The 27,565-nt window shown below is 35.7% G+C and overlaps 1 protein-coding gene and 1 long non-coding RNA gene across 2 annotated transcripts; both read left to right on the forward strand.

Moving 5' to 3' along the window:
* Positions 1-7,936: 7,936 nt before the first annotated feature.
* On the forward strand, positions 7,937-12,139 carry LOC114540267. Its single transcript, XR_003689029.1, has 3 exons — positions 7,937-7,964; positions 10,142-10,279; positions 12,066-12,139. It is a non-coding gene; the product is annotated as an uncharacterized LOC114540267 (long non-coding RNA).
* LOC114540266 (guanylate-binding protein 3-like) lies at positions 12,135-22,773 on the forward strand. Its single transcript, XM_028560542.1, has 12 exons — positions 12,135-12,162; positions 12,593-12,930; positions 13,334-13,550; positions 13,846-14,026; positions 14,874-15,141; positions 15,746-15,856; positions 15,982-16,166; positions 17,319-17,573; positions 18,047-18,169; positions 19,604-19,663; positions 20,803-21,055; positions 22,610-22,773. The coding sequence occupies exons 2-11, from the start codon at positions 12,651-12,653 to the stop codon at positions 20,806-20,808; spliced, it is 1,686 nt and encodes a 561-aa protein (XP_028416343.1). The 5' UTR covers positions 12,135-12,162; positions 12,593-12,650; the 3' UTR covers positions 20,809-21,055; positions 22,610-22,773.
* Positions 22,774-27,565: the final 4,792 nt, after the last annotated feature.

Genomic DNA, 27,565 nt, shown 5'->3' on the forward strand with positions numbered 1-27,565 from the left:
TAAAGGAAAATGGCAATATATTTTTATTCAATTTTAACATAAAATTTACCCAGAAAATTATTAAGAAATACAAAAAGTTTGATCTTTAAACATTTACATCCTCGCAAGATAACGATTGTTTGGATCCAAATATTGCGCTTCGCCCGCCATCTTGGATGATATCTCGTACTAATTAGTGTTCTCGAGAAATTTGTTTTTGACGTCACAACCTGGGTTGTCGTCTTCCCGCAATACGATTTCAACATGGGAGCAACGAAAGCTTCAAAACATTTGAGGAAATAAATACAAGTTTCAACACCCCTTAGCCCGCACCAGGTGCCAGCATGAAAAAAACTTGACCTTCGCTTTTCAATATTTACGATTAAATTGATATCATACGAGATGTGACCAGGATGCAATGCATTTTAAATCATGTATGCTTCTTTTAGAACACAGTTCATCAGTGAGATCAGAAAACAAACTAAATATAACTCAGTTTAGTTTCGGTCGTTTTACATAAGATAAATTTATTCAAATAATTATTTTACTTATAACTATCCTGCATTATTTGTGTTGGAAGCGATTTGATTGCTTAGACGTTTTTCTTTTAAACTGTGCCCAATCCGAAGTCTGAAGGTGGTCACAATTTCATCATTTTAAACAGATATAATCTTATAAAGCCAAAAATTCGTGACCCAATGCAGGTGAACTATACGTCTAGTTGCCAATTTTTCCAAAATATAATCAGTATAGTGCAGCTACAATCCTGGTCGAAACATTGACGACACTCTGTGTTAATTGACACTATACAGTCAGCAGTCGCGGGATTTATTTCAAAATTCTCCCCCTTTCCCTAAATCAATGTTGAGTGATGTGTCATAACTCATTCAAGCATTTAGCATAGATTCAACATTGATTAGGGGGGCGAGGGGGGGGGACGAAACAGAAATATTAATATTTTGTGTAAAAAAGTACAAATAATTCAGAGTGTAGTCGATGGTTTTGGCCAGGATTGTAGCCTCACATAACTGACAGATCAGGACAAAATAACTTAATAGCGGAATCTTGTAATTAACAGAACATGACTGGACTAAGTAATCAGGCTGGCTCGCCACTGCATGCATGCATGTATGTCATAAATTACGCAAAAGATATTCAGATTTTTCTACCCTGTATATGCCACTAGCTAACTACCCAGCCAATTTTAAGATGATGCATGAAAAGGCTACAAATGTCACTTGTGAAGATTTAGGGACTCGAAAATTCATTATTACATGTGATTCAAAATTCATGTTTATGACTTGAAATGTAGCCCAAATCTCTATTTATCCACAAATAGCCTGCAAATAGCCAGAAATGCCAGATGCCTCATGTACGTTGAACATGATTCCTAATAACGTGAAATGGGAAAGTTGGCTGAAAGAGAAACACTAAGAATTGTGGTCTCCTGGGGCCGGTTGTTCGAAAGGCGTTTATAGCTTAAACAGTGGATAAGCCAAAGTTTCTCATACATCTTGTGCATGACTGAAACTACACATTGTGTATTAAATATGTTCTTTCATTGAAATTAAACTATTTACTTTGAAATATTTCGGCTCAGTTGTTCTAATTTTGTTTTCCACTTTGAACTTATCTACCGTTTAGGCTAAACGGCGTACGAACAACCGGCCCCTGGAGTCATGCAGTTGTATAAAAGTATAGTTAAATCTTAACAGTTTACTGTAGTTAAGACAGAATTGACCAATCAGAGTCGTTAAAGAGTTTTATACAGCCGGCTCCTGCCTGTGACACATTGCTCGTGAGTAACACGTAGAGCGTAAATCTATTTACACAGACCTATCCCCCGCAGGAATAGACGACCTTATCATAACACACTATCTATCATTGTCTAGACACGCTCGCGCAGAAAGAGGTCGGCACAACCTCATGCATCGCATCTTCGTTTATGGAACCTTTCACGAATTAATACTTAATTAATATCCTATCCGTGATAAAACAAATTAACGACAATTTAAAAAACACTGATGAATAATACTTTACTTAATCCTGCATGTGTCCAGACAGTGATTAAATTCTGTTGCCAGTCAAAATGCTAACGCAGACTAATATGCACCACGAAACGCCATAATAATAGTTATCAAATATTCTAAAGGCCCCCATTAATTGAATATATATATACACCTCAATTGATTTCTCGGGTTGGGCACGCAGAATAATTTATACATAATTGAAAATAATTACAGCGCTAATCATAAAAACCGTATCAATTCAAAAGGGTATGGAACAAAATAAAATTCGTGTTAAGAATAATTTATGTATTCAGTTTATCGGCAGTTTATGGGTACATCACATCCAGTGCTATCGAATATGAAAACGAATCAATTATTGTAACCATACTATGGTAAATTAAACATACATTGCACGCGCTTTTGTTAAAATTCATTGCATACACTCATTTTGCTCTATTATTAATTTTGCACCCTGTTTTTAAACCCTATATTTAATATTTAACCATTGTCCTTTTAAAAACATGTGATAGTTGAATGCATTCAAGCTGTTTGTGACGGTTAACCGTTTATGAGAGGAGTGCGCGTCTTTATCAGATATATATACGGTTCTCAGCATGATATAAAACTCGTAACTACATTTTGAGTAGTTAAATCGTAGTTAACTAGAAACTATACGATTGTGATTGGCTAATTCTGCCATTAACCAAGTTAAAAGTGAAATACCTTCTTATATACAACCGGCTCCAGAACGTTAACCGTACGTATACGGGCGGTGCGCCGGCTAAAGAGTTAAACCTAACTGAGAGGTAAATCGAAACGTCTGCCAAAATTTTAAAAATCGACGTTGTCATATATGGAGACTAACGAAACTTATCCTATACTAAGTGTAGCTGCGACTGTCGAACATGACATCAGGACGCATGATACGATCAACATGAATGTGCATGTAAGCATGTGCCATACTTTTCTACGGTGCCACCGATCTTCTTAAAACATGCAACGCCTGCACCCTCAGTTCCCTTTTCATCCAAAAAAATATGACAGAATTCACGCTTGAATTCAACATTATTAACGTCATCGACCACGTCTGATGTAAAATGTAGTTGAAGCCGCGTATCTTGAAAAAGCCCCCAAGTGCTAACGGAAGGAAACATACAACGAAACACATTAGCACGAGAAAGCACGTTTTCGCTTGCTTTATTTCGCCGAGAAATCTTTCTTTTCTGCTCGCGTCTTCCTCCCTGAAACCGCTATTTCGCACCTTATCGGAGCGCGCTATTTTCAAAACGACAATATAGATCCTGGTATAAACGAAGGTGTTCAGGATGAAAAAAATTAATATCAAAATAACAGAGAAGTTTGTGATGACCTTTCTAATTTGCAGTGAGATGCCAACCAGCGAAATAATGAAGAAGCTACCGAAGCATTCGTAAAACAGAATCCTTTTTTTAGTAACTTGTTTGCTGTATGCATACGGGTGCAAGACACCGGCATACCGTTCCATTGTCATAGCAGACAGCGTTAGTATTGATACTCCGCTCGGAATGAAAATGCTTGCGCGACGACAAAGCTTACGGTGCAGTTCAAAAACCCAACAATCGGAGAGACATTGTAGAAGATAAATATTGGAATGCCAATAGCACCGACCGTCAGGTCGACCAGAGATTGGATAACAACGAGATAGTAGCACGGTTTGTTTTTTAGCCGAGATGATTTCATAATCGCGGTTAAAGAGACGCTGTTCAGTGCTATAGTTGGAATTATTAAAAGACTGTTGATCGCAATAACCATAACATGACTGACCAGATAAAAGTCAGACGGAAATTGCACGACGATTTTGTTCGCCCTTCCAAACGCGGTCATACAATTTTCAATAAAAACAACATTCTGTGTAGAATTGTTCATTATATCTTCAGCTTGCTTCCACTACACAGAGATTGTTGCGTTTGCTGCGATTTCCAAAGTCCACTTCAACTTATCAGTGGAAATTCAACCCGTGGGCCTATATATTTTTTCCTATAATTAAAACATGAAACATAAAAAGACCGGCCTCCAATGGACTTTTTAATTGTTTTATTATCATTCGCGTTGGATCATATTTGCAGCAGGTGAAAAATGCCTCTCTTTCAGACGCAAACATTTTTCATCTGCTGATAATGGCTACGTAAAATGTCTATAATAATGCGATTTAACGCGAGATACGGTAGTCGCAACGTCAGTCAAAAGCCGCGCATCCAGATCACGCAAACCGCCTATATTAATTTATCTCAAATCTCCTTCGGATTTCTTTTCAAAAACAATTGAAATTTTATTCACACCTTTTATATAAATCATTCCGATTGTTATTAATTGACCGTTTGAAACAGAACGACCTAAACACCTGCACTGTAACTGCATGGCAAGATTTCGTCGACAAAACTTATATTTTAATGAGTTTTTTTGTAACCGTGTTATTCTAATGACTTACATAAAATTATTTGACGCCGCATAAATTATGCATAATCTGCATGCATTCATGTACTCGTCGATAATGACATCGCCATAGGGGTATTAAGTTGTACTTAACAAGCCTAGCTAGATGTTACCACACACTGGACTATTTAAAAATTGCAAATCACGGAGTTCCAGAACGAACATGTGCACGTTTAGATTTAAAAAATGAGCTGCATAAATTTTCACAGACGCCTGGCCGAATCCAAGATTATCTTATTGATACTACCGCGTCCCAATCAGTTATTGACATATTGCCGTGAAAAATATACTTATCGCAACACCTATTTTCGCCCACAGCTTGCTAATAGAATTACAAAGATTATTTCGAAGATTACGACTTTCCGTGACGATGAAATTTTAATATCATCTTTCTGGGAGATTTGATTCTCGTCATACGTGGTTCAAGTTACAGCGACATCTCGTATTCGCAACGAGAAAAAATATCGATATATTTCATATCAACAGTTCACGACCGACGGTCGTTCTGTTTATCGCGTGTATGGAGCGATTCCTGATGACAGCGCTCATCGCATGAAATTTGACTTCTGATTTGAAAATTTGAAATCTTTACCACGGACATTAGCTGTTGTAAGTATAATATTTGCATCAAAGTTCAAAATAAATTAGCCCTCTCATTTTCCGAGACTCCACCATAAATTATTGCATATATTATTTATTACGGCGGTTATTATGAGCCTTTCAGCTTTGCTTAACACGTATATCTTTTAAGAGCTTGTCTGCTACGCTGCTGTTTTGGTTGCGCAGCGCACTTGCGCTTCAATGGCTTTTCCTGGTAGAACTTTATAGTGTAGAGCTATCAGGCCGGGTTATTCTACCATTTTTCAAAATTGTAAGAAAATTTCTGAAGATGAAAATTAGTATAATTATGAGTAACTGTAGATATTCAATTTTTACTACAATTTCAAAAAGTGGTAGCAAGTCGAGCTTAGGATAACTACTAGTTTTATACTGTCTCTTTTATGTCGCAAGTTTGCTTGGCCGTTTATAAATTTAAACCCTGCCCCTAATATACCGGGTATGATATTTTACACAGTTCATTATCCTTTTTTTATATTATAAGCATGCTGTAAATATAAATGCGCGGGGATTTTGATGTTAATACTTGTTGTCACGCCTGGGTAAACTCGGAGAGCATGCCCCGTAGGGGATTCATAGCTACATCCCCTAAATACGTATTTCATAATTGCCTTAGCCGATTATTACGATTCAGGATATATAAAAAGTAGTTTTAAACTATATAGGTTCGTCATTCGTCGGATACTCTGCATGCAATCCTAAATGTCTCTATTAAATCATTACAACATGTTGAATCATTTTAAAAATATTTTTATTATGCAGACATGAGTTCGTTTACAAATTTATAACGCGAACTCATGCGCTGCAATTTTCGCTTAATCAAACTCTTAGACCATTCAAGAGAATCCAGCCAGCACGAGGCGACAAAATGTGTTGTTTTGAACGACGCTATGCCCGAAAAACAACCAGAAATTATCTTTCCGACTATCTTTCTGGTTATCTTTCCGATAAAGCAAAAAAATAGTTTCTTCGACAGTTGACACGATACTTAATAACTAATAACATTAATAACTAATTCGTGGCCAAATTTATCTGCAGGATGTATAAAAGGAAGGATCCCAACTCTCAAGTTAACTATACATTATTCATGTAACGAGAGCAGAATTAAGTGAACCAAAATTACCCGACATTGCCTGGCAGTTTAACATGTTTTAGGCTCATGGAATACACTTATAGAAGCTAGCTAAAAAATTTTCGCCAGAGGCGACATTTTACTTTTGTTTCAGAGCTCTCAACTGCAACCATCTGGAAGAAATTGTCAAATAAAAAGTAGCAAAGTCGTTTCACACGAAAAATATCGCTCGTGGAAAACCAGCTTCAGTGAACTGAAAACTTTTTTGCTTCACAAATACCGAATAATATCAATTTTGATAGGACAGTAATTATAGAAATTTTAGGGTCAACTGCAATCACAGAATAAAATATGTGAATTATTTATTTAACTTTATGTTTCCAATTGGGCGAAATAAACACAATCCAATGGAGATTTTTCGTAATATATTATAAATTCTAAATTGATTGGATTCTGATTAGATTACAGCTAAACTATTATAGAAACAACCTTAATCACAGCTCACGGTACCTGAAGAGTGGATCTCCACTGATTGTCAAACTCACACAAATTCTGCTATCGTTCTCTCGCACGCTTGTCTCACAATGAATCTGATATACTTCTGTTCTCTGATTGCACTAACACCTAATCACTAATTCAATCACTTCTCATGCAAATCAAATAGGATCATGCTAAATTAATTCAAACCGCGAAATGATTAATAACCAAAATAATCTAATGATAATAACTGAAATAGTCAAACCGTATGTAAACTGTCCGATCCACTTTAGTCTATGAATTTCGAAATTTCGGAATATAATTTCGAAGTCATTTAAAGTTACCGCGCACAGCCTAGCTAGCTGAAAGCAAAATACACCAGCGGGAGCAAAATACGCCATCTGTGTAAGTTGCACACCTCTACCAGGAAAACGCATGTCAACACATTTTAAACGAAACGTGAAAAATATCACTTTCGCTTTATACTTCCTCCTTTGGAATTTTCGGTGGAAAAGAAATTCTCGAATATCATATATCTATTATCAATTACAGAACGTACTCGGATTACAGAAAAAGCAAGCATCTTGACAAGTTTTAGGAAAAAAAGTTGTACATGTCTTTTTAAAATATTTGAAACTAAACTATTAAAAATACAAATTTCTGCATGTCATTAACGTTCTAACGGAGCCTTAGGCGATTCAATTAACTCACAATCTACATATAGCTCCACACTCTTACACTATATAATTTGCCCACTGCCGATCGGTAGGGATGAAGACGGAATCCGAGCGGTACTACGGCAGTTAGAGGGAGCACGTAATGAATTCTGAAGTTTGATATCAAACGATTATCATAAATTTCGGTCTATATACGCGCAGTCTCAAAAAGTGGCATAAAAGGGATAGCAAATTGGCAGAGTAGTGTCATATATATGAATATAAATTGGAATCTTTTACGCTATTGTTATCGTTTATTATTCGCGGAAGTGAAAAAGACGCATGTTATCGCTAAGAACTATTTTTTTCACTAAGACTTTTGAAACGAAAGTTTAAAACAAAACGGAAAATGGAATTTCCGCATTGCAAGGTGAGAATTTGATTTCTCTTTCTCTCTGATTTCTCCAAAACCATTGACAGTTAAATGAAAGGAGATTCCTGGAGATGATCTCAATTCACAGCGTCTCACAAGATTCGTTAGTAATTTCGTGATTGGGTTTTCCCGGTACTCGTCTTACCGAGAAGTGACTGGGATTCCCCATACATAAATAAAGTTCGGCGACTGCTTCCTACACTGATTCGACGGTAGTAACATTCGTTTTCAGAAGAAGTACGTGCAGGGTAAGTTGGTAAAATTAAATACAATTTAGTATAGCCTCCGTTCGCTGATCTTCCGGGAAACATCAGTACAACTGTGCAAGAATTTTAACATAAATCAGTACATCGGGTGAACTCATTTAACACAGTTTAAGAGCGATCACATTCGTGGCACAATTTAAACGTTTGTTTTTACAGTAATCGCTTCGATCAAGCAAAATTGCTTTGTGAATTTTAGAAAGAAGATTTTTAGCTAGATTTCAGTTTTAGTTAGATTTCTAAACAATTAAAGCTAGATTTTGTTGTGACATTTCCTGATTGTCATATGATGCGATGGGTTTCCCCTGGCAATATACTTGCAGTTTTGCAATTGTCTTAACGAGTTTAAAAAGAGGTTTATTCTGATTCAGTAATTCCGAGAAGAAACAGTGCTGAGTTACATATCGAGCTACCGGATTAGACATTTAACAATTAAGGTTGCTTCCCACTTACGCGTTTTTCATATTATTTCAGTTTATAAATGCATTAGAATGATATTATTTAACTTATGCGTGAACAAACGCGTTTTAAAATACGCGGGAAAGTGGAAACTAAGTTCTTTCGATTTATTCACAATGTTTTTTCCCAAAAATAACTTAGCTATTTATAAAATAACATTTATAGTACGCGCTGGCTGATTGGTCGAGAAGCGTGTTTCTTTCACTGTAATTGAAACACGGGAATTTTCCCGCCGAATGTGACAAGCGCAGCAACGTGAGAATTTGTAATGGAGTCGAATTATAATACTTGTACAAAATGTTTTTATTTAGTTATATTATAAACGAAATAGAAAACATTTTTCCTGTGTTTCTATACAGTTATGGACACACTTGTGGGAGAGTATTTCTCGTTGTAACTGTATAGAAACACGGAAAATGTTTCTGGAAATTTCTTATAAGGATTTGAATTTTTACGTGCGCGTATATGAAAAACACGCAAGTTGGGAAAGCAGCCTTATACTATAAGCTCAGATCGTACGTGAGCTGATAGCAATATGCGACGGGAGAGCAAATATGTTGTGATGTTCTTGGGACACCGCAGAAATTGGTGTTGGAAGTAAAATATCTCATCAGTTGCTCACATTTGAATCCTAGTATTCAGAAACTGCTGTCAAAGAAAATACTATCAAATAAGTTGAAAACAAGTTCAATTTTTCTTCCAATATCGGTTTTGGAAACTTTTGAAGGCTCTTCGTATGCATCTGCCACCGTAAAATGGCCATTTTGAGACATTTTCAGACATTTTCAGATGATTTGTTTTTGCCGTGTGCAAGCTTCAAATCTTTTGTGAGATATTTTGTTGAGTATTTATAAATCTTTTAGCTTGCCGACCAATTTCCGCGGTGTCTGTTCTTGGTAACTACCGATTGATGGTACACTTGACTGGACTGGTACCCATATCTTTCAGAATTGAATTTATTTATTTATGAAAATGAAAAATTTGCCTCGCGTTAGCGAATAGCGTCCAGTGTGTGTGAGCCTTCACACCCGGATATTGTGCATGACATAGCGTATAAGTTATCCAAATTATGTTATTTTGAAAGTGTAAATTTAATTTTGATCAAACACATATATACTTCGAAGCTTTTACAGCCGACTGCAAATATTCGCTGCATAAATACTCAAACGATTTTACGTTTACATAATTCCGAATAATTGAAAAATTATAGCTGTTGACCTATTGCAGTCATTTCATAATCTTGTGAGAATCGTAATCTTCAAGATCTGGGCATGTCAGGAAATCGTCAGCTTGGTCTTTAATGACAAGGGTTGCTGGATGCATGTATTTCTAGTTTAAGTTAACATAATGCTATACGCCTATAATGTATGCCTCCAAGGGAAATAGTAAGCTTTATTTTCCAAATGTTTCGATGTTTCCCAAGACGATGTCAAAAGGCAAAAGAGAATGCATTAGGGTGGATTTCCACTTGCGGAGAAAGAGTTCGCTAGTGAAATATTAACATATTTTCTTGCTTGACTGTCCACATTTCAAAAGAAAACATGCAAATATTTCGCTAGCGAACGATTTTCTCTTTAAGTGGAAATCAAGCCTTATGAATTTCTTTTCCAATAGCACTGAAAAACAATATAAGTGATAAGCATTTTGAATACAAGTTTATTATATTTTCGCCACACAAATTGACAATTAATAATATTTGTCAGACTTTCAAGGAAGGATCGAGGAAAAGATGGAAAATCGGGCACGAGAAAAAACGATTTGTATTCATGAAATAGCTCCTCTTCAGAATAGAATTATCCGGGAGCTCAGGACTATATATGGATCTGAGAAAATTCCATATGGTTTGTAAATATATACTGCAAATGAACTTAATAGACCTTTTGCGTAAGTGACCAATTTTCGATTTAGGCGACAAAAAGGGAACTTCCGAAAAGTGCATATTACACTTAGTAAAGTTGCCAAGTTTGCCTGAGAAATAATTATTGTAAAGTGGGGAAAATATAGCCATGCGAATTTGACAATTTTGTATACCTTTTTACTACGGCCGGAAGCGTTTAAATAATTTAGTAATTATTTTTGCCGTAGTAAAAAAGTATACGAAATAGGCTACTTTGCATGCATGAATGACTATATTGACTATTTCCGTATTACTTCACATTCGGCAACCAAACTTGGCAATTATACTAATTTAAGTAATTTTGGTATGCTCTTTTTAGCTGTGGTGATTTATTTCCTTGTTGTTACCTAGATCGTAAGTTGGTCTATTATGCATTATTTACTTTTACGGGAAAGATATATTATTCCGTCGCTTTCTTAAAAAGATTTATTAGAAAAAAGGACACTGGCAGTCATAAGATTGAATTATGTGTCTTTTACATAAAAATATATACGATAATTTAAAATACATAATGAAATAAGAAACAATATATATTTACAACTTTTTAGTCCTTTTTAGTCAAAGTCACAATTATGCGTTCTTTAGAATAGATATATACAATCATTTAAAATTGGAAACAATACATATATACAACTTGTTATCAATTAGCAAAATTTGCTTCAGTACTAAAACTCATTATAAAAGAGTTTTTGAAACGATCTGTTCGGCATTGTGGCGTGTAAAAAGTTCTATCATTTCTCAGAAAACCATTACAGCTATTACGAGGGGGAAGTAAACCAGCAAGTTTATGGTTTCCATTGACAACAATATCTTTAAAAAGACTTTGTGATAGCATTTCTCGCCTGTCAAAGAGGGTGGGAATAGATGCCTCTTTCCGCAATGCACGCTTCTGAATGCGTTCAAGATCATTCGAGAGGTAATTGGGGAGATTTCTATGAAACAATTGACAGCAATATTCCAGTACTGATCGGACAACACTACAATAAAAGGCTTTCATATCATCAACACTGAGTCCTGCTCTTTTAAGTTGTCTTAAGAGATATAAGCGCTTTGAGGCCTTGGCAGTTATGGTTTTAACATGATCTATCCACTTAAAATCGTCACGAATAGTAACACCGAGAAGTCTTTAGGAAACTAAAATTCTGATTCCCCTTGTTTCGTGCACGATCAATAAAAAAATAATAAAGCTAACTTGATAAAATTTTTGTCATGGTTGACTTTAAAGACAATTGGGTCGGAGGTGAACCTATAGAGTTGTATTCCGTTCAGTCTAAATAAAATAGCGAGTTTTTATTTCATGTAGATTGTACAAGTTTCATTTATTTATATTTATAGCCTGCAAAACGCCTTTACTAGAACGTCCTATTTATTCAAGGTTCAGCTCCGAGGCAAAAATATTTACAACTAAATGAAACCAATTCCGTCGTTCTAGCGTAAAAACCTGGGATTTGCCAGCCGCTTCTGACTTCTGATTGGTTAAACGATTCTTCTTAATTTGTGTAGTTAGCGGAATTATTCCGAAATATATAAATAGTATAGAATTCCAATATGCTTAAATGCTACAATATAGTATCCGTTCTACGCAACGCCGTAGTTTGAACGTCCCGATCCCGGGGCCTTTTCTCTTCTCTCCTCTTGCCCCAGCCCCCCATACAAAGTCCCAAAAAGGCCCTGGGAACGAGGTTGGGCCATGCTCAGTTTTACATACAAAGACACATTACAATTTCTAGATATTCACATCGATGATAACGGTGACAAATTTGGGGTTGTAGAAAAACTAGCGTCACTTCTTGAAAAATTGAAGATAATTAGTTCAGGTCTGCCCAGGTAAGAAATTGAAAGGTAAAAGACAATTTGTATAGTCGTGAAAATATGTATAATAACTTTCACGGGGTTTTTTTTACTTTTCTCCATTTCTTAAAACCTGCACCGCTTATTAATAGCCCGCCTATTAACAATCACCCTAAAAGTGCCTTTTCCCCAACAAATGATCCTGCGAACACATCACCTTATTCACCTAAGCTCGAAGCGATGCATTATTGCATTACGGTGGTACAAAATTACATGAACTATAGCTATGTGTTTTTGTTTTTGAAATTCTATCGTAAATCACCTCCATTTACTTCGATTTATACACGTCATAAAGACGCCGAGAGATTTAAAATATGCAGTAAGCTAGACAAACCACAAATATAGAAAAACGTTAATATGTTCGTTGGCATGGATAAAGTACTAAATTTCTAATCTTGTATCTTAGCTTTGAGCGTCAGAACTCTTTGGAAAATGCTTTTTCAAGATTTTCGATAAAGAGTGGCATGAGACAATCAGAGGAGGAGACAAACGGAGCTATACCACTTTGCATTCCGAACAATTATAAATGGAATGACGACGAAGCGAAGCTTCAACCAGTAGACAACATCAATCGCACAGGGCTGGCAGTATGCACTCAGGGTCTTGAAATATTACGCTCCATAACTGGCCCTGTCTGCATTGTTTGCGTTGTCGGTCCTGCCCGTACGGGAAAATCATACTTGTTGGGGCAACTGCAGGGTAGTACCTTCCGTCTTGGTCACACAATGAAGGCAGAAACAATGGGTATCGCGCTTTAATTTTTATTAATATGTAGCAGAGCAAGTCAAATTGAGACCAAAGTAAGAGCCCTGGGTACGGGGTTGAGTATTAAATTGAAGAATGAGTGGGTGCATGGGAAAACATATCCCCATTACTTGCTCACGCGTAATTTTCTGTACAAAAATAATTTTGAAATGTGAATTAAATACAAAAAACTTAATGCGGGCTTCCACTGCTCTAGGCAGGATTTTTCAATCAATTGATTTAGGGGAATATTCTCCTGGGACTTAATACGTGTCTAACTGAAATTATACAAAAGACATCCGTTCCGCGCTTATAGTACAGGGTTGAATTTTTGGGTTAAGGGCTAGGATTTGTGTATGTATTAATTTGTCACGTTTTAGCTGAATTATCGCAATTTGTTCAGGTATTTGGATTGGAAAAAAGGTAATCAGGAAGTCATTAACAACCGGCGAGGAAACGACTCTTGTCTTTCTTGATTCAGAGGGTATAGGCTCAATCGACAGCAAAGATTCAACAGATGCTACAGATAACCAGATTTTTACGCTCAGTGTGTTACTGAGCTCCTTACTGATCTACAACAGTAAGAATGTTCCTAACAATTCTGATTTGGAAAAGCTACAGTGAGTAATACACGTATCAATATAAATATTATATAAAAATTCAGGTTCATGAAATTAATAATACATGTATATACACAGTACATGAAATTAATAATACTAAAAATTAGGCAAATTTTGATGTTAAATGTGCTGCTCAGCTACTTTAAATGACGCTGACGTGAGGCTCGCGCAGGCGAGTTTTCGAGATTTGGGTTTACCTGATGAGCATTGTTATTTCAGTATCTTTAGTTTGGTTCTAAAAAGCTAGAATATTCGTGCTAACAGCGGCAACCAATACAATTTTTTTAACTTTCAGTTACGTGTCAAAGCTTTCCTACAGCATCCGTGTTCGTAGCGACGCAGAGAATACCAGCGAGGACGTGGCAAAATTTAAGGAATATTCTCCTGAGTTTTTTTGGCTCATCCGAGACGTCACTCTTGACATTACAAACGAAAATAAAAAACAAGTAGACATAAAAACCTATCTTGAACAAAAGGTAATTTACAAAAGAACTTCAATGAGATTTTACCTATGGTGTAATATTGAATATAATCAAGGCGAAGCTTGGCAGACTCTTTAATTAACTTGGTATCTGATGCACTACAACTTGTGATTTTCTAAAATAGAAAATAACGTATTGCGACGATTCGACCTTCGTCAGTATAATTATACTATTGCATGCACCGACACTCGGCGATTGCTATTGTTCATGATCACTAAAGAATAAAGTGTTTTTGATTTTGAAAAAAAATACATCGCCGACTGCCGGTGATCCATGAAAATCGGAATGCCCTATTAAATGAAGAAGTATATCTGGAAAGAGCATCCCAAAATTAGTATGATCCGAAAATTTAGTTGCAAAATATAGCAAAATAAGAAATAATAATCGCCGTACGAAGTAAGATTTTGTATAAATTAATATTACGTAAGAAAAAGCCTTGCCATGCAAATTTCCCAACTTCGCACGGCGATATTTTTAACACTTTGCAATATTTCGCAACCAAGTTTGGGATACTCTTAGCAGCTGTACCGATGAATATTCTTAATTTGGTTTAGTTGAGGAATAGTAATTTAATCCTGTTAAAAACAATCGGTTTCGAAAGACAGTTGAGCACGACACGAATATACAAATTCGCCATAATTAGGCGTCTACCCTCGCCCCTGCCCTGGAATTCAATTGAAATATGAGTTAAATAATTTCTATCCGGCTAACAACAAATGAACTGCTGCGGTTTACACAAATTCATAGAAAAGTTCTATTGTCATTGTGAAAAAAATTATTATTGCACATTATATATAATATCGTTATGCGTCTACATGAATTGACCAATTGTACTTAACAGATACTAAAGAACGAGAATGGTATATCACAAGCAGCAAATCAAAGAAACGAAATTCGCAGGAGTATCAAGTCATTCTTCAGATCAATTAATGCTTTTACTCTGCCTGTTCCATCCCACGAGAGAGATGTCTTAAAGAACATGGGAAAGCCAAAAAACAACAAGAATATCAATGGAGAGTTCCTGGTGAAACTTGATATTCTAAAAACAATTATCTCTGAAAAGTATCATTCCAAAAAGGGGATTAATAACTCCCTCCTTACAGGAACACGTAAGTAGCAGTATATTAATTTTGTAAAATCAATCCTTGCTCATAAGCAAGCCTTTAAATTAAATTCAGAACTTTAAAAACAGTAAAATTGAATAAATAATCTCATCATTTATATGGACATCTCTGATTGAAATGAAAGTCGGTGAAAAATTATTCAATGAAAAAATTAATTCACTTGGAGTACACTCTAAATACGCCAATGGGTCTAACGAATATTGAAAGCGAGGGTTCTAGCCAAAAAGGAATTCGCAAAGTAATTATAAAAACTTGTATCTCTATGTTCTAGTTTTTGGCCCCACGCAGGGAAAATCCACCACGATTTTCATGATAAGAACACATTTAGCAATGCCCATGAGGAATTTGCAAGCACTATCTGGCTCGGCAAAATAAAGTTTAAAAATATTGACTACCTCATTACGACATTTTGCACATACGTATGTCTATATATATATGGCGTTCTTTCGAATGACACAAAAATAATTTTTCGTTACAAAAAAGTTTCCTTTTTGCATTCTAAGCATAGAGTTATTATTTATTTTCCCATGCATTACATAAAAAATCTACAATAACACTGTCGTCAGCAACATCTACTTAATTTTTGTAGAATTGGCGGATATGCTTGAAAGCTACGTTCATGCACTGAACACAAAGGGCTACATCCCAGACTGGCAATCAGCTTGGGAATTAACTGTCAAGATGGCGTACAAAAGGGCTGGTAAGGTGGTCCTGCATGCGCAAAAAAACTTTTCTCGGATATATCGCTTTTCCCATATCATTTGAGCAAAGATTGAAAGGTTTAATAAATTATTTAGTTCTGATGTGTTCTTCTACTTTGAACAGGAGAAAAAGCAATCATGGCCTACGAAAAAATTTTAAGCCCATTAAGTCGAACTTTTCCATGTGATGAAAATGCAGTAATGAAGAAACATGAAATTGGAATAGAGGAAGCCATTCAAGTATTCCGAAAAGAGACTCTAATGGATACTGACGTGGAGCACATCGAGGCAAATCTTAAGGAGTTCACGGTATACTATAATTATTATGTGATAAAAAACTCAAACTCGGGTTTACAGACTGAAAGCTCAGCATAAAAACAAATATACATGTGGTGCTTTCTACAAATAAATTATTTCACTCTGACAGGTTGCTTTCTGTAAGGAAGAAAGCTGAAGAGCAATTTCCTAGCAGGACCAAGGACCATGTAACATTTGGCCTAGTACGATTAAGTCCCGCTATGCTAATATTTTGTTGTTCAAAAACTGTGAAAACAAAGAAATCGATTTCTAAACAAATTAATAATGATAACTTAATTGCATAGCAGGTCCACTAAATCGTAAGGTTAGGCCCGTCACAGATTTTCATATTGTTTACTCGCGGAACCTACTAGGATCATGATGCTTTATACCAGAATCATAGCTATAATTGCATAATGTGAAGCATTCTTGTCTTAGTAGCGAAACAATTTCGTGAAACGTCATTGTTCTAACCATTGTTCGACGCAGGGAAAATCCATCGTTAAGGTTGGAACAAATCCAGGTTAGGTTAACTTACTCGGATTGATCTTGCATGGTTGAACCATTGAAGTAAATGTGAGAGGTGTCACCCCCCCTTACAGCGATATTACGCAGTCTAAGCAGGGGACATTCGCGGCCCGCTCGGAAGCTTTCGTCCAATTGGATAATGCTTTTTTAAAGAACGAAGCTATGCTATTGGTTGAAACAGAAATGTACTGTAAAGTTCAGCCAATGAAAATCGTTCTTGCGAGAAGCTGCGACACTACCTGGGCTAAACCGTAATGCAAAAATCAACCCCCTTAATGCATGTATATATACACTAGAACTTTAAAAAACTATAGTGTAGCACAATAAAATAGATTATTTAATATCGTTTGAAATTTAGAAAACAAAGTAGTTCGGGTTTTTTTTCGGATTGATTTTTTTTATAAAAGCAACGAGTATGTCTCATTTGTGACCAACCTCCCTCCCCAGCAAAAACTGATGTGTATACGCCCCTGGGTCGAACTTGGGTCGAACTGATGTGCATACGCGCGTGGGTTTCGTACAAGCCCAAAAAATATGTAGGGCTTTAGTTTGCCGCTGATGCATTTTGTCGGATCGACAACTGTCACACTGATTATTGTATATTACTGATTATCATAATTGTGGTTATGTTTTCAGAAAAAGTGCGTATCATACGATGGCGATGGTCGATGCGTGGGTGGTTTACTTTTTCAATATTTGACTGAAAATCGAGAAAAATCCGAAACTTTGTGCGAGGAAGTAATCAAAAAACTGACGAAAGAAAATTTGGAACCAGCCCTGGAGAACAATCACCAGCCGTCGTGTGAAGAAATAATAACTGTCATTAAAACAATAGAAGACAAATATTGGAGCTCTGCGATTGGCCCAGCTGCCGAGTATGTCTTCAAAAAGGTGCGTGTTTAAACATTTTGTTGTTAATGCGGTGATGTGAAAGCGACTACAAGCAAGGAACCTAAAATATGCATGTAAACCGTTATCAGATATAGGTTCGATACAAATTAATACGTATATATAGCCAAGTTTTCTCAACACAAAATTCAATTTAAGTTTTAAAGTGGTAGAAAAATGGAGTTGAACTGGAAAGTCCATGCAGTGAGACGCGACAACACAAATCAAATATACATATTTTGAATATCAACGTAATAAACACAAATATTTGTAGCAATCTAAGATAGTGGGGACGTTTAAATTGCGATAAAATAGTACAATGTCTGAATGTAGAAACCACGATAAATATGAAACGGTTTTAAAATTATATTGCGTCTTATTATATATGCATGCGCATAATTCAGGCTAAGCGTAAAATTGTTTAACTTGTGAGAAAAGTATACTTGACAACAGTTTCCTGGCGAAATCTATTTCAGAGTTTGGAGGAAAGGAAGGAACAAGTAATCAAATTTATATCTCAATTAGAGGACTATAATAATGAGATAGAAAAAGAGAGATCAGAAAAGAATCGATTAGAACTGAGCTGCCGAGAAAAAGAGGTAATAACAGAATATAACATTTTAATTTCATGCAGGCATGCATGCATGTTATATATTATCATGCTGTTCATGCACAGAATGTTGTATATAAATATATGTTATTTACCGGCTGCGAGGTCCGGATAGAAAAATATTCTCTCGAGGTGTCACAAATTAAACGTCCCGAGACCGCAGGCCGAGAGATATTTTTGAGACCGAGGGGAAATATTTTTCTATCCGTAACGACCAAAACGCGAAATAATGTCTTTATTTTTTTACAAAAAGTGGCGTTCGGTCGCGTTATCATTGTGCAGAGAGACCCATGCAGTAATGGCGACAAAAACATAAACAATCAAAAGCTCATTTGTTTAATTTACTAAAATTCACTTCAATTTATCGTGATAATTATTTGATCCATATAAAATTATTTTAAAATAAAAAAGTCAAAAGTTTCCGAATATATCTATAGTCTGGAAAAACAAAACAAAACGAAACAAATAGCTTTCGCTCAAGCACAAAAGATAGGTATCCGAACCGTGCATGGTCAGACATCGCAAAATTCAGCTGACTGCTACAGCTAATCAGATTGAAGGAAAGGCTAAGATTCCGCCATCTGCTGATTTGTAAAAAAAATAAATACATGTTATATACCGCCTGCGAGGTTCGGATAGAAAAATGTGTTCCGGAAACGTTATCTCACTCTGCAGGGGGTTGCGCGGGCGACATCAAAAATTTCGTCACTCTCGCGTGATTCGCTCTCGATCAATGAAACGCTACGAACACCAAACTTTGACAAGTGGTATATAATAATTTTCTATTTAGGCCGAGCAAAACGGTATATAACTTTATTAAGTATTAGAATAAGTATTAAGTATTTATTTCTTTTACGAAAAGCAGCCCATCAAAACCTGAACTTGTTTTAAATTTACTAATTTTAACTTCAATTTATCGTGATAATCATTTGGTCCATATATTTTAAAATAAAAAAGTGAAAAATTTGCGAGTGACTGATCTTTAGAAAAACAAAACACATACGCCTTCGCTCTTGCATAAAGCATGAGCACCGACCGTGGTCAGATATCGTAATATTCTTTCCGCTGCTACAGTAAATCAGATTGCAAGAAAGGCTGGGATTCCGCCCGCTTATGATTGTTTAAAAATAAGTATTGTTATTTCTTGTGTAATCTTCCCGGGGGGTTATAAACCAAGGGTCTAACCCTCCTCTTTTCCACAAACGTGTTTCGTCCAACAAATTTTCTACACGGCGAGAAATGTTTTTCAGATAATTTTTTTTGAAATTATTCAATTTACTTGCTTAAAGCGATTTATAATTATATTCAATCGTTCCGGTATTTGTCACTTGTCATACCAAAGCGGGATCGTTGTAACCCGCATTGTTAAAATTGGCCATTCAAAGCCAGCTTTATATATTCCAACCTCTTCTTTATTTCACAGAAAGAGAAGGAACGGCTACAAAGACAGAAAGAGGCGCAGGCAAAGCAGCACTTAAATGAGGTGGGAAGTTGAACAAAACGCAGTATATTAACTCGCTTATGAAATCAATGGCAGGTTTAGTATAGAGTGTGTGAATGTCCTACCAATATCAGCGACATGCAAACCAAGCTTCGTCAAGCGTACGTGAATTTTCAATCTTCCCACATTTGATCCTCATGCACGCCTTTGTTAATTAAGCTGAAACCCGTTTCGTTACAGTATGCGGATGTAAAAATGTCTGGAAATTTGAGAATTATGTTTTGAATTTTACTCCTATATTTCGACGCTATGTTGAAAAAAAATGAAAGCAAATTGCCACCAACAATGACATAGCTACGACAATTTTTCACATGTAAAAAAAATCGTTCGGCCAATCAAAAGCCGTGTATGGCATTTTTTTCAAACGTGAAAGACTTGTACGTCCAATCAAATTGCATAAAGCTAATTTAATCAGTGGAAAACGATTTTTATTTCATTATGCTACCGTGCATAATTCTCTAACCTAATTTTGCATACAGTGGCAGTGCATTGTTATCGGCAAAGACTTGAACACGTTTTAAATAATTTCAACTGTTCATCAGTTATGGGGTTAGGAAAAATCACTTTTAGGAGAAATTGCTTCTACCGTTTTTTTGGCACCTTCGTCATATTGCCAAAATGGTCACACCAGCCAAATTTTGAATTCAAATAGAGTATTTTGCTAAGAATTTACAGTGGTAAAACTGTCTTTCCCGCGCCGGCTACAGGTATGCAGATGTAAAAAACGATATATTTCAATGCTCTTGAAACACTCCAAAATATCAGATATCTGTATATTATAATACAACAGGACCAGTCTGACCATTTTTACTGTATAAGGGGCGGGAACATATAGTACCATTACAAACCTAATCACTTTTAAACCAAAAAATTGTTCGGTGCATGGCTGGGGCCGATTGTTTGAAAGGCGTTTTGCTTAAACGGTGGATAAGTTCCGAATAGAAAACAAAAGTATCCCTTTATTTGACAAATGACCTCAAATATTTCGATGTATAAATAGCTTCATTTTCAATGGAAGTACATGCATATTTTGTAGAAGTACATACATATTTACAGTACCAAAAAATGGAAGTACATAACTATTTACAGTGTACCAAAAGTATTTTGTTCATGTTTAAAAGGTTTAAGCGATGCAACAAGCGACTCAACGTAAAATTAACGAGCTGAACGAAGAACGGAAAAGAACTAGCGAACAGTTACGGAGCTCGTTACAAAATCAACATAGCACAGAAATGGCAACTATGAAGATTCAACAGGAAAAACTTGTCGCTCAACGAGACAGGCAGATACAAGAGTACCAACTAAAGCAAAGCAGCCTGCACAATGAAATCCACCAGGCTAATCTTAAAATTCAGCAACTTCAAAACAGACCACGTAAGTATCCAAACATTGTGTATCGAAAAATGGAAACTAGCTTTAGCATTTAGACCAAATCCATTTGTCATCGCCGCTGCATTCAGTTGTTATTTCATTTTTTTTTGAGTACCTGGGGTACTGGCAAATAAAAACGATATTCCTATGTAAACGTATTCACTGACACCATATTGTTTTCGACAACACCCAAATAAATTGCACCCAGTGGCATATACATACAATATATGAATATGTTCTCATCCAATTACTGTGTTTCCTACGCCGCTGGTTGCAGCTAATATTGCTAACAATAAGAATGTTAAATGCTAAGTGTAGCCGGAATTATTGGCGTCAATCGAGCGTTATTTGAGAGTCGACCATATTAGTATATTCTGCTATGCCTGGTTAATTTACTTTGAAAACAATTTCACTTTTAGTATATTCAGTAGAAATCGGCCTGACATAACAGAATGAAAATAATTATATGAATATGGTTCCCCTCAATATTAACGCCAACGCGCACAGGCAAATACGCCTCGAAAGGAACTTGGGCAAACAGTTCAATTTTTCATCATCATTGAATATAACTAGGGATCCACGGATATAGTGCAAAGTTAGATAGATAGTGCTTAGTTAGATTGATACGAGGCAATATACTTATACTCAATACTGTATACCACCAAAATGATTGGTCGGTACTGTTGCAGTTCCTCGCAAGAAAGGTTTTTCATTGGCTGAACTTTACAATACTTTTCTGTTTCAACCAATCGCATAGCCTCGTTCTTTAGAAATCATAGAAAAGCATTATCCAATTGGACGAAAGCCACCGAGAGCTGCGACATGTCCCAAATGATTTGCTTACTGCACGAAGTGTCCGTTTTGCAATTGTATAGCAACAATTAAGTACTGTATGTGATATCGATGTAATATATATTCACGTAAGATAAGAGATCTATCAATACATAAAGAGTACAGCGTCGTTTCTTCCTAAGCTGTTAGCTCTATTCATGGAATAAACCATCCAAATTACATTTGTGCTTAATTGAATGCTCGTAATTTATAACATAAGTTTATGAATTGCATAGATTCTCAAAGAAATACTCGATTTTTGCGCCCGGAATGTTTCGAGCGACACTCTTCGCTTCTGGTTTCTGTAAATCGTGAATATTTATCAAGCCCAGCGGCACATGCGCAGTTAGGACGCATAGAAAAAATCGGGTGTTCCGGGGGTAAATTCCTTTAAAACAAAACCCACACCACGGAAAAGTAATGCCAGATTCCTCAATATTTTTGTGAACTTAGGAAAGAGATAGCTAATTAATAAATAAAACAAGTTAAACTGATTTAAAAACGTTACATTACTGATCATGTACAAAAAATTACTATATGCATAAATCAAACAACTCCCAGGAAAGTACACTACTGACTGACTGACTGAATGTATGACTCGTTTGAATTTTTGCTACTGATCACAATACTGCAAAGTTTCAAAGTAACTTTGCACCGAAAGCAATTGAAATACATGTCCGTTCTTTACGCATGTTCTAATTATTCATAATTTGTTTTATTGTGTAGCAACTGTTGTATATGAAGATAACGGCGGAATTTGCTCCATCATGTGAACCGGAAATAAGTTGGTTACTAATATACTATTTTAATCCACTATGCAGGAAGAATTAGTAGTACAACATTTGTGGATTTTTAAGTAGCTATATTAATTCAGGTATAGACTGATGAAACTAGTATAAATGACTTCATTATTATTTGTCATAACTTAACTCTATGGATTGGGATATAGACTATGATTCTGGATGCTACTGTTAGTGGCGTAACCAGCCCGACAATTTATAGTCATGCTATTCTAATATTTTGGTGTTCATTGACAGTGAAAACAATGAATTTCTAAATAAATTAATATTTATAGAATAACATAAATTTTGCATAGCAAGGATAAATCATCAGGCTGGCTACGCCACTGGCTACTATAACTTTGAAAAACTGCTGAGAATTCATCAGGCATAAATAAAAAAGTGTAGTTAATATGTGTAGTTGCCTGCTTGTGATGCACGCAAAAACAATAATTTTAGGCTGAACATGATTTTACTTTGTGATATTTTTTGATAAATTCCGGAGTAAAGAACAACTGTTCATTTTATATATCTCATGCACCTGAATCTGCCAGTGCTACTTGTTTTAGCTATTATAATTAGATTTTAGCCGGGGTATCTAAAGATTATTAGTATGAATTTCAGGGTGACTATTGATTTTCTTTTTATTATTGATTATTCCTTTTTTTTCTGATTGATCAGTCAAGATTCACTGTCTCTGAAGTGATAGTCTATTCCGCCCGCTTCTGATTTTTTAAAAAATAATTTTTGTTATTTCTTGTGTAATCTTCCAGGGGGTTATATACCAGGGGTCTTACCATAGAATAATAGACATAGAAATAATAGTATTTTATTGTGGGAAAAAGATTTTGATTGTATTAAACTCGTTTTATGTGTTCTTATTTATTCACAAAATGCACGAGAAGCGAAATAAAATATAGTCATAGTCATTTCTTTTCCTACGGCTTCAATTATATTTATGCAGAAATCGCCCATTTTTACGTGAAAACCTGTTAAAAATCTATACTGAATGATATGTTTTTCGTAGCTAGGCAAAAAGGTTTTTAATCATTTATCGTTGCATCAAAGCAAGGTCATGGGACAAATAATCAAGTTGAAAAACACAGTTGAAAAATTCGCTAGACAATAGTAATTGACAACCTATTACAATAAACATTGTTCTCTACTAACTATATTTTCTACATAACCATGAATAAATATGGCAATAGGTCGGTGGTTTGTCATTGCTTAACTCTTTCTCGATTATCGCTTGTCGCTTTTTCTGTTTTTCTGTTTTTTTTTTCTGTTCTGCAACTTAATGCCGAACTGGGTTTGGCATTTTTGCCTCTGTGTGCTAATAATTGACTGTAAAATATGCCCTTGTCCAAAATTTAAGTTTTGAATAAAACTTTTTGAAAGATTTCTCACTCCGCGCGAGATTCAAAATGGCGCATTTATAAGGGCACAGCATGAAAAAATGTGGGACACGTATTCGTGATAAGTATGCATTCTAAGTCCACTAGAAATACAGGTACGGCAGCAACCTCTCGCCATTTCAAACGAAGCAAAATATTTCCTGAGCTAGCCAGACCTAAACTTCAATATTATGAAATGTCCTAATTGTAAAGCCGATAGCAGTTTATAATTTTTCGGAAACAAACGCAGTCGTAAAGGCGAAGTGAAATCACCCGTTTTCCTGCTGCTTTCCGTGCATTAAGTTATACACTTTCACAGTTTAAGTAGGAGTTAATACTCAATTATAGCTAAACCTTCAAAACATCATTAAAACTCCAAAATACACTTTTAAGAACTCTTTTTGAAGTTAAAACGATAATGTAAAGCCTTAAATAGTCGGTCACGTCTTCGCAAAACCGAGCAAAACGACATACTGTACCAAGGTCATAAAATGTATTCGTACAGCAAACACGAAAGAAACCTCGAAGTAAACAAAATAGACTCCTACCATTTCAAGGATTATAAACCAGTTGATAATATTTTAAACTCTTCCCAGTGTTTTATCTGTTATTTGATTCCACATTTCAAATTGTGTTTTCGAAACATTTTTTAAAAAAATAGTTTGCAAAATGACAGTTAAATTGCTGACGTTTTTCACTGAAACACGAACGTTTCGTCTTAGCCAATCAGCAAGTTGCTATTTACCAGTCGTCACTCGTTCAGATTTTGCGCGTGCGCACAAGTACCATGACCATTGAACGTCCATGGTCTAAATTTAGGCGACTTTGGATTCCGCTATGTTCTCCCGGGTCCCGGGTGTAATTCCTAATCTCCGGGCGGAATTAGTACCGTCGCACGGTGCTCCGCACTGGATCGGGGATTATTTCTATGGGTCTAACCCTCCTCTTTTCCACAAACGTATTTCGCCCAACAAATTTTCTACACAGCGAGAAATGTTCTTCAGATAATTTTTTTTGAAATTATTCAATTTACTTGCTTAAAGCGATATATAATTGTATTCAATCGTTCGGGTATTTGTCACTTGTCAGACCAAAGTGGGATCGTTGTAACCCGCATTGTTAAAATTGCCCATTCAAAGCCAGCTTTATATATTCCAACCTCTTCTTTATTCCACAGAAAGAGAAGGAACGGCTACAAAGACAGAAAGAGGCGCAGGCAAAGCAGCACTTAAATGAGGTGGGAAGTTAAACAAAACGCAGTATATGTTGCATGCACCATGCCTGTGTGATTCTACCCTCTTAGATACCTTTAAGAACTTTTCTCGCTGTTCTTAATTTATTCGCAATAGCACAAGTGAAAAGAAAAAAAAGATCAGCGTGTATATTCATGGCATAACAGCAGTGTGTAGCAAGCAGGGTGGCGCACTGGAATCGAAACCATTTTCTGCTAAAGTTCTCATTTCAACAAAAATGGTCTCTTCAGTGGACATTCCAGGTGTGATTTTTTTACAGAAAGATTTTTATTTTTTTCTGAAATGGGTTATAAGAGAAAAGCCTGAATTGAAAAAATTATATGAAGACGTAGAACGAATGTTTTAAACGAGTTTCTACCGGGAATTGAACTCAACTTCTCGAATTCAGAGTTCGATCCAATTGATACCATAGTCGATACCATAGTATAGTGGATACACGTTCATTATTAAGATAAAATAATTAAATTCCCTGTTTTCCAGGTATGGAACCCTGGTTTAGATTATATAGAACATGCATGTGTCCAAGAGAAAAAAGCGTAAACTGCTTGGATTATTTATCAAACCAACGGATTGTTGCACGAAAATAAATTGGGATTTTTCATGCCCTAATTAGCACAATAAAGATATGGAATCTTGCTTTATAATTTAACAAAAACAAGGGAGCGAGCAGAGTGGAACAACTGACCAGGATTAGCTGACACGCATTCCTCAGAGATTTCGTATTTGCCTTAAAGTAAATTATTGCTTGACAAAATTGAGTAAGCTTCTCCGATATTATAAAACTGATTCAAGTCTCGGTGTTGATTGAGATGTAACGGAAGATCGCAGATGATACGCTCGGCCAATCTCCGGACGTCTTCCCATATGGGTTCCGTTTAAAACTCAGCGTCGTACAAGAAACGATCGCAGATTGCAACAGACAGAAAAGCACAGGAATTGGTTGCTTCATTCGTTGGTAGAGGCACAGACTTTGTGGGCTTCGGAACGATAGTTTGTGGTAAAGCAGCAGCAACATGACCATCATACTCCTTCATGCAGAACGGTACTTTGACTTACGGAGAAAGCTAAAAGGTGGAAATGCTCATTCCAACTCTTTTGAACAAAACAAAGCAACTGTGCTTCTATTCTTGTTCTGTATATCATCTGTACATTGCGACAAATCTTATAATACTGTATTATATATTATAATATAAGAAACATAAGAGGATAATTACTCTCGATTTCAGCTTGCTTTTGAAAAAGCACTTTAAGTATCCGTTCGAATATTCAATCTCAATTTGCGAAGTTCGTTTGCAATTTCGTTTCAAAGTTTATTGCAAAGTTCAGATTTGTTTACATCTTCAAACTTCCAATTCCATTGGTTACCGTGAATACATTGCCAATGACGAAGGATATTGAAATCTGAACTTTGAAATGAACTTTGAATACTATTTCGGCTGAATAAACCACGTTCTTAGATAGTATTAAATAGCGAAAATGAGACCAAGCAATACCTCGGAATGACCGCGAATTCGTTTAAATCAAGATTCAACAACCATAAAAAGTTCTTTAACCACGCCAAGTACGAGAAGGAAACTGAACTTTCAAAGTATATTTGGAATTTGAAAAGAAATGATAAGAAGTTTACACTTTCCTGGTCCATCACAAAACGCGCGCCAGCATACTCGCCGGGTGCTAAACGATGCAACCTCTGTATTGCAGAGAAACTGTGTCTTTTGCAGGGTGACGCAAACAAACTCCTCAACAAAAGATCAGAGATCTTCGCCAAGTGCCGCCACCGAGAAAAATTCTGGGCAGGAAATTTTAAACGCACGCGCAAACAAGAAAGTCGCACGTCATCAAACTTGTAACGAACTGAAATTTAGTCGCCTGATGATTGCCTCTGTGGCATGAAACTCAGAGTAGCGATGCCAATTTTTTTAAGAATTATGTAAATGAATAAATATATATATATATATATATATATATATATATATATATATATATATATATATATACACCCGTTTGCAAAAACGTTGGCCGCAGATAGATATATAGATAGATACCCGAAATCTAATTAGAGTTGCATATGTTGTGTAATATGATTGAAATCCCATGCAAATGTATTCATATGCAATTCTAATTAGACTTCGAGTATCTATCTATCTATCTATCTGCGGCCAACGTTTTTGGAAATGGGTGTATATATATATATATATATATATATATATATATATATATATATACATATATATATATATATATATATATATGTAT

The sequence above is a fragment of the Dendronephthya gigantea genome, unplaced genomic scaffold (assembly GCF_004324835.1).
Source record: "Dendronephthya gigantea isolate DGI-Jeju-01 unplaced genomic scaffold, DenGig_1.0 000228F, whole genome shotgun sequence".
NCBI classification, from domain to species: Eukaryota; Metazoa; Cnidaria; class Anthozoa; order Malacalcyonacea; family Nephtheidae; genus Dendronephthya; species Dendronephthya gigantea.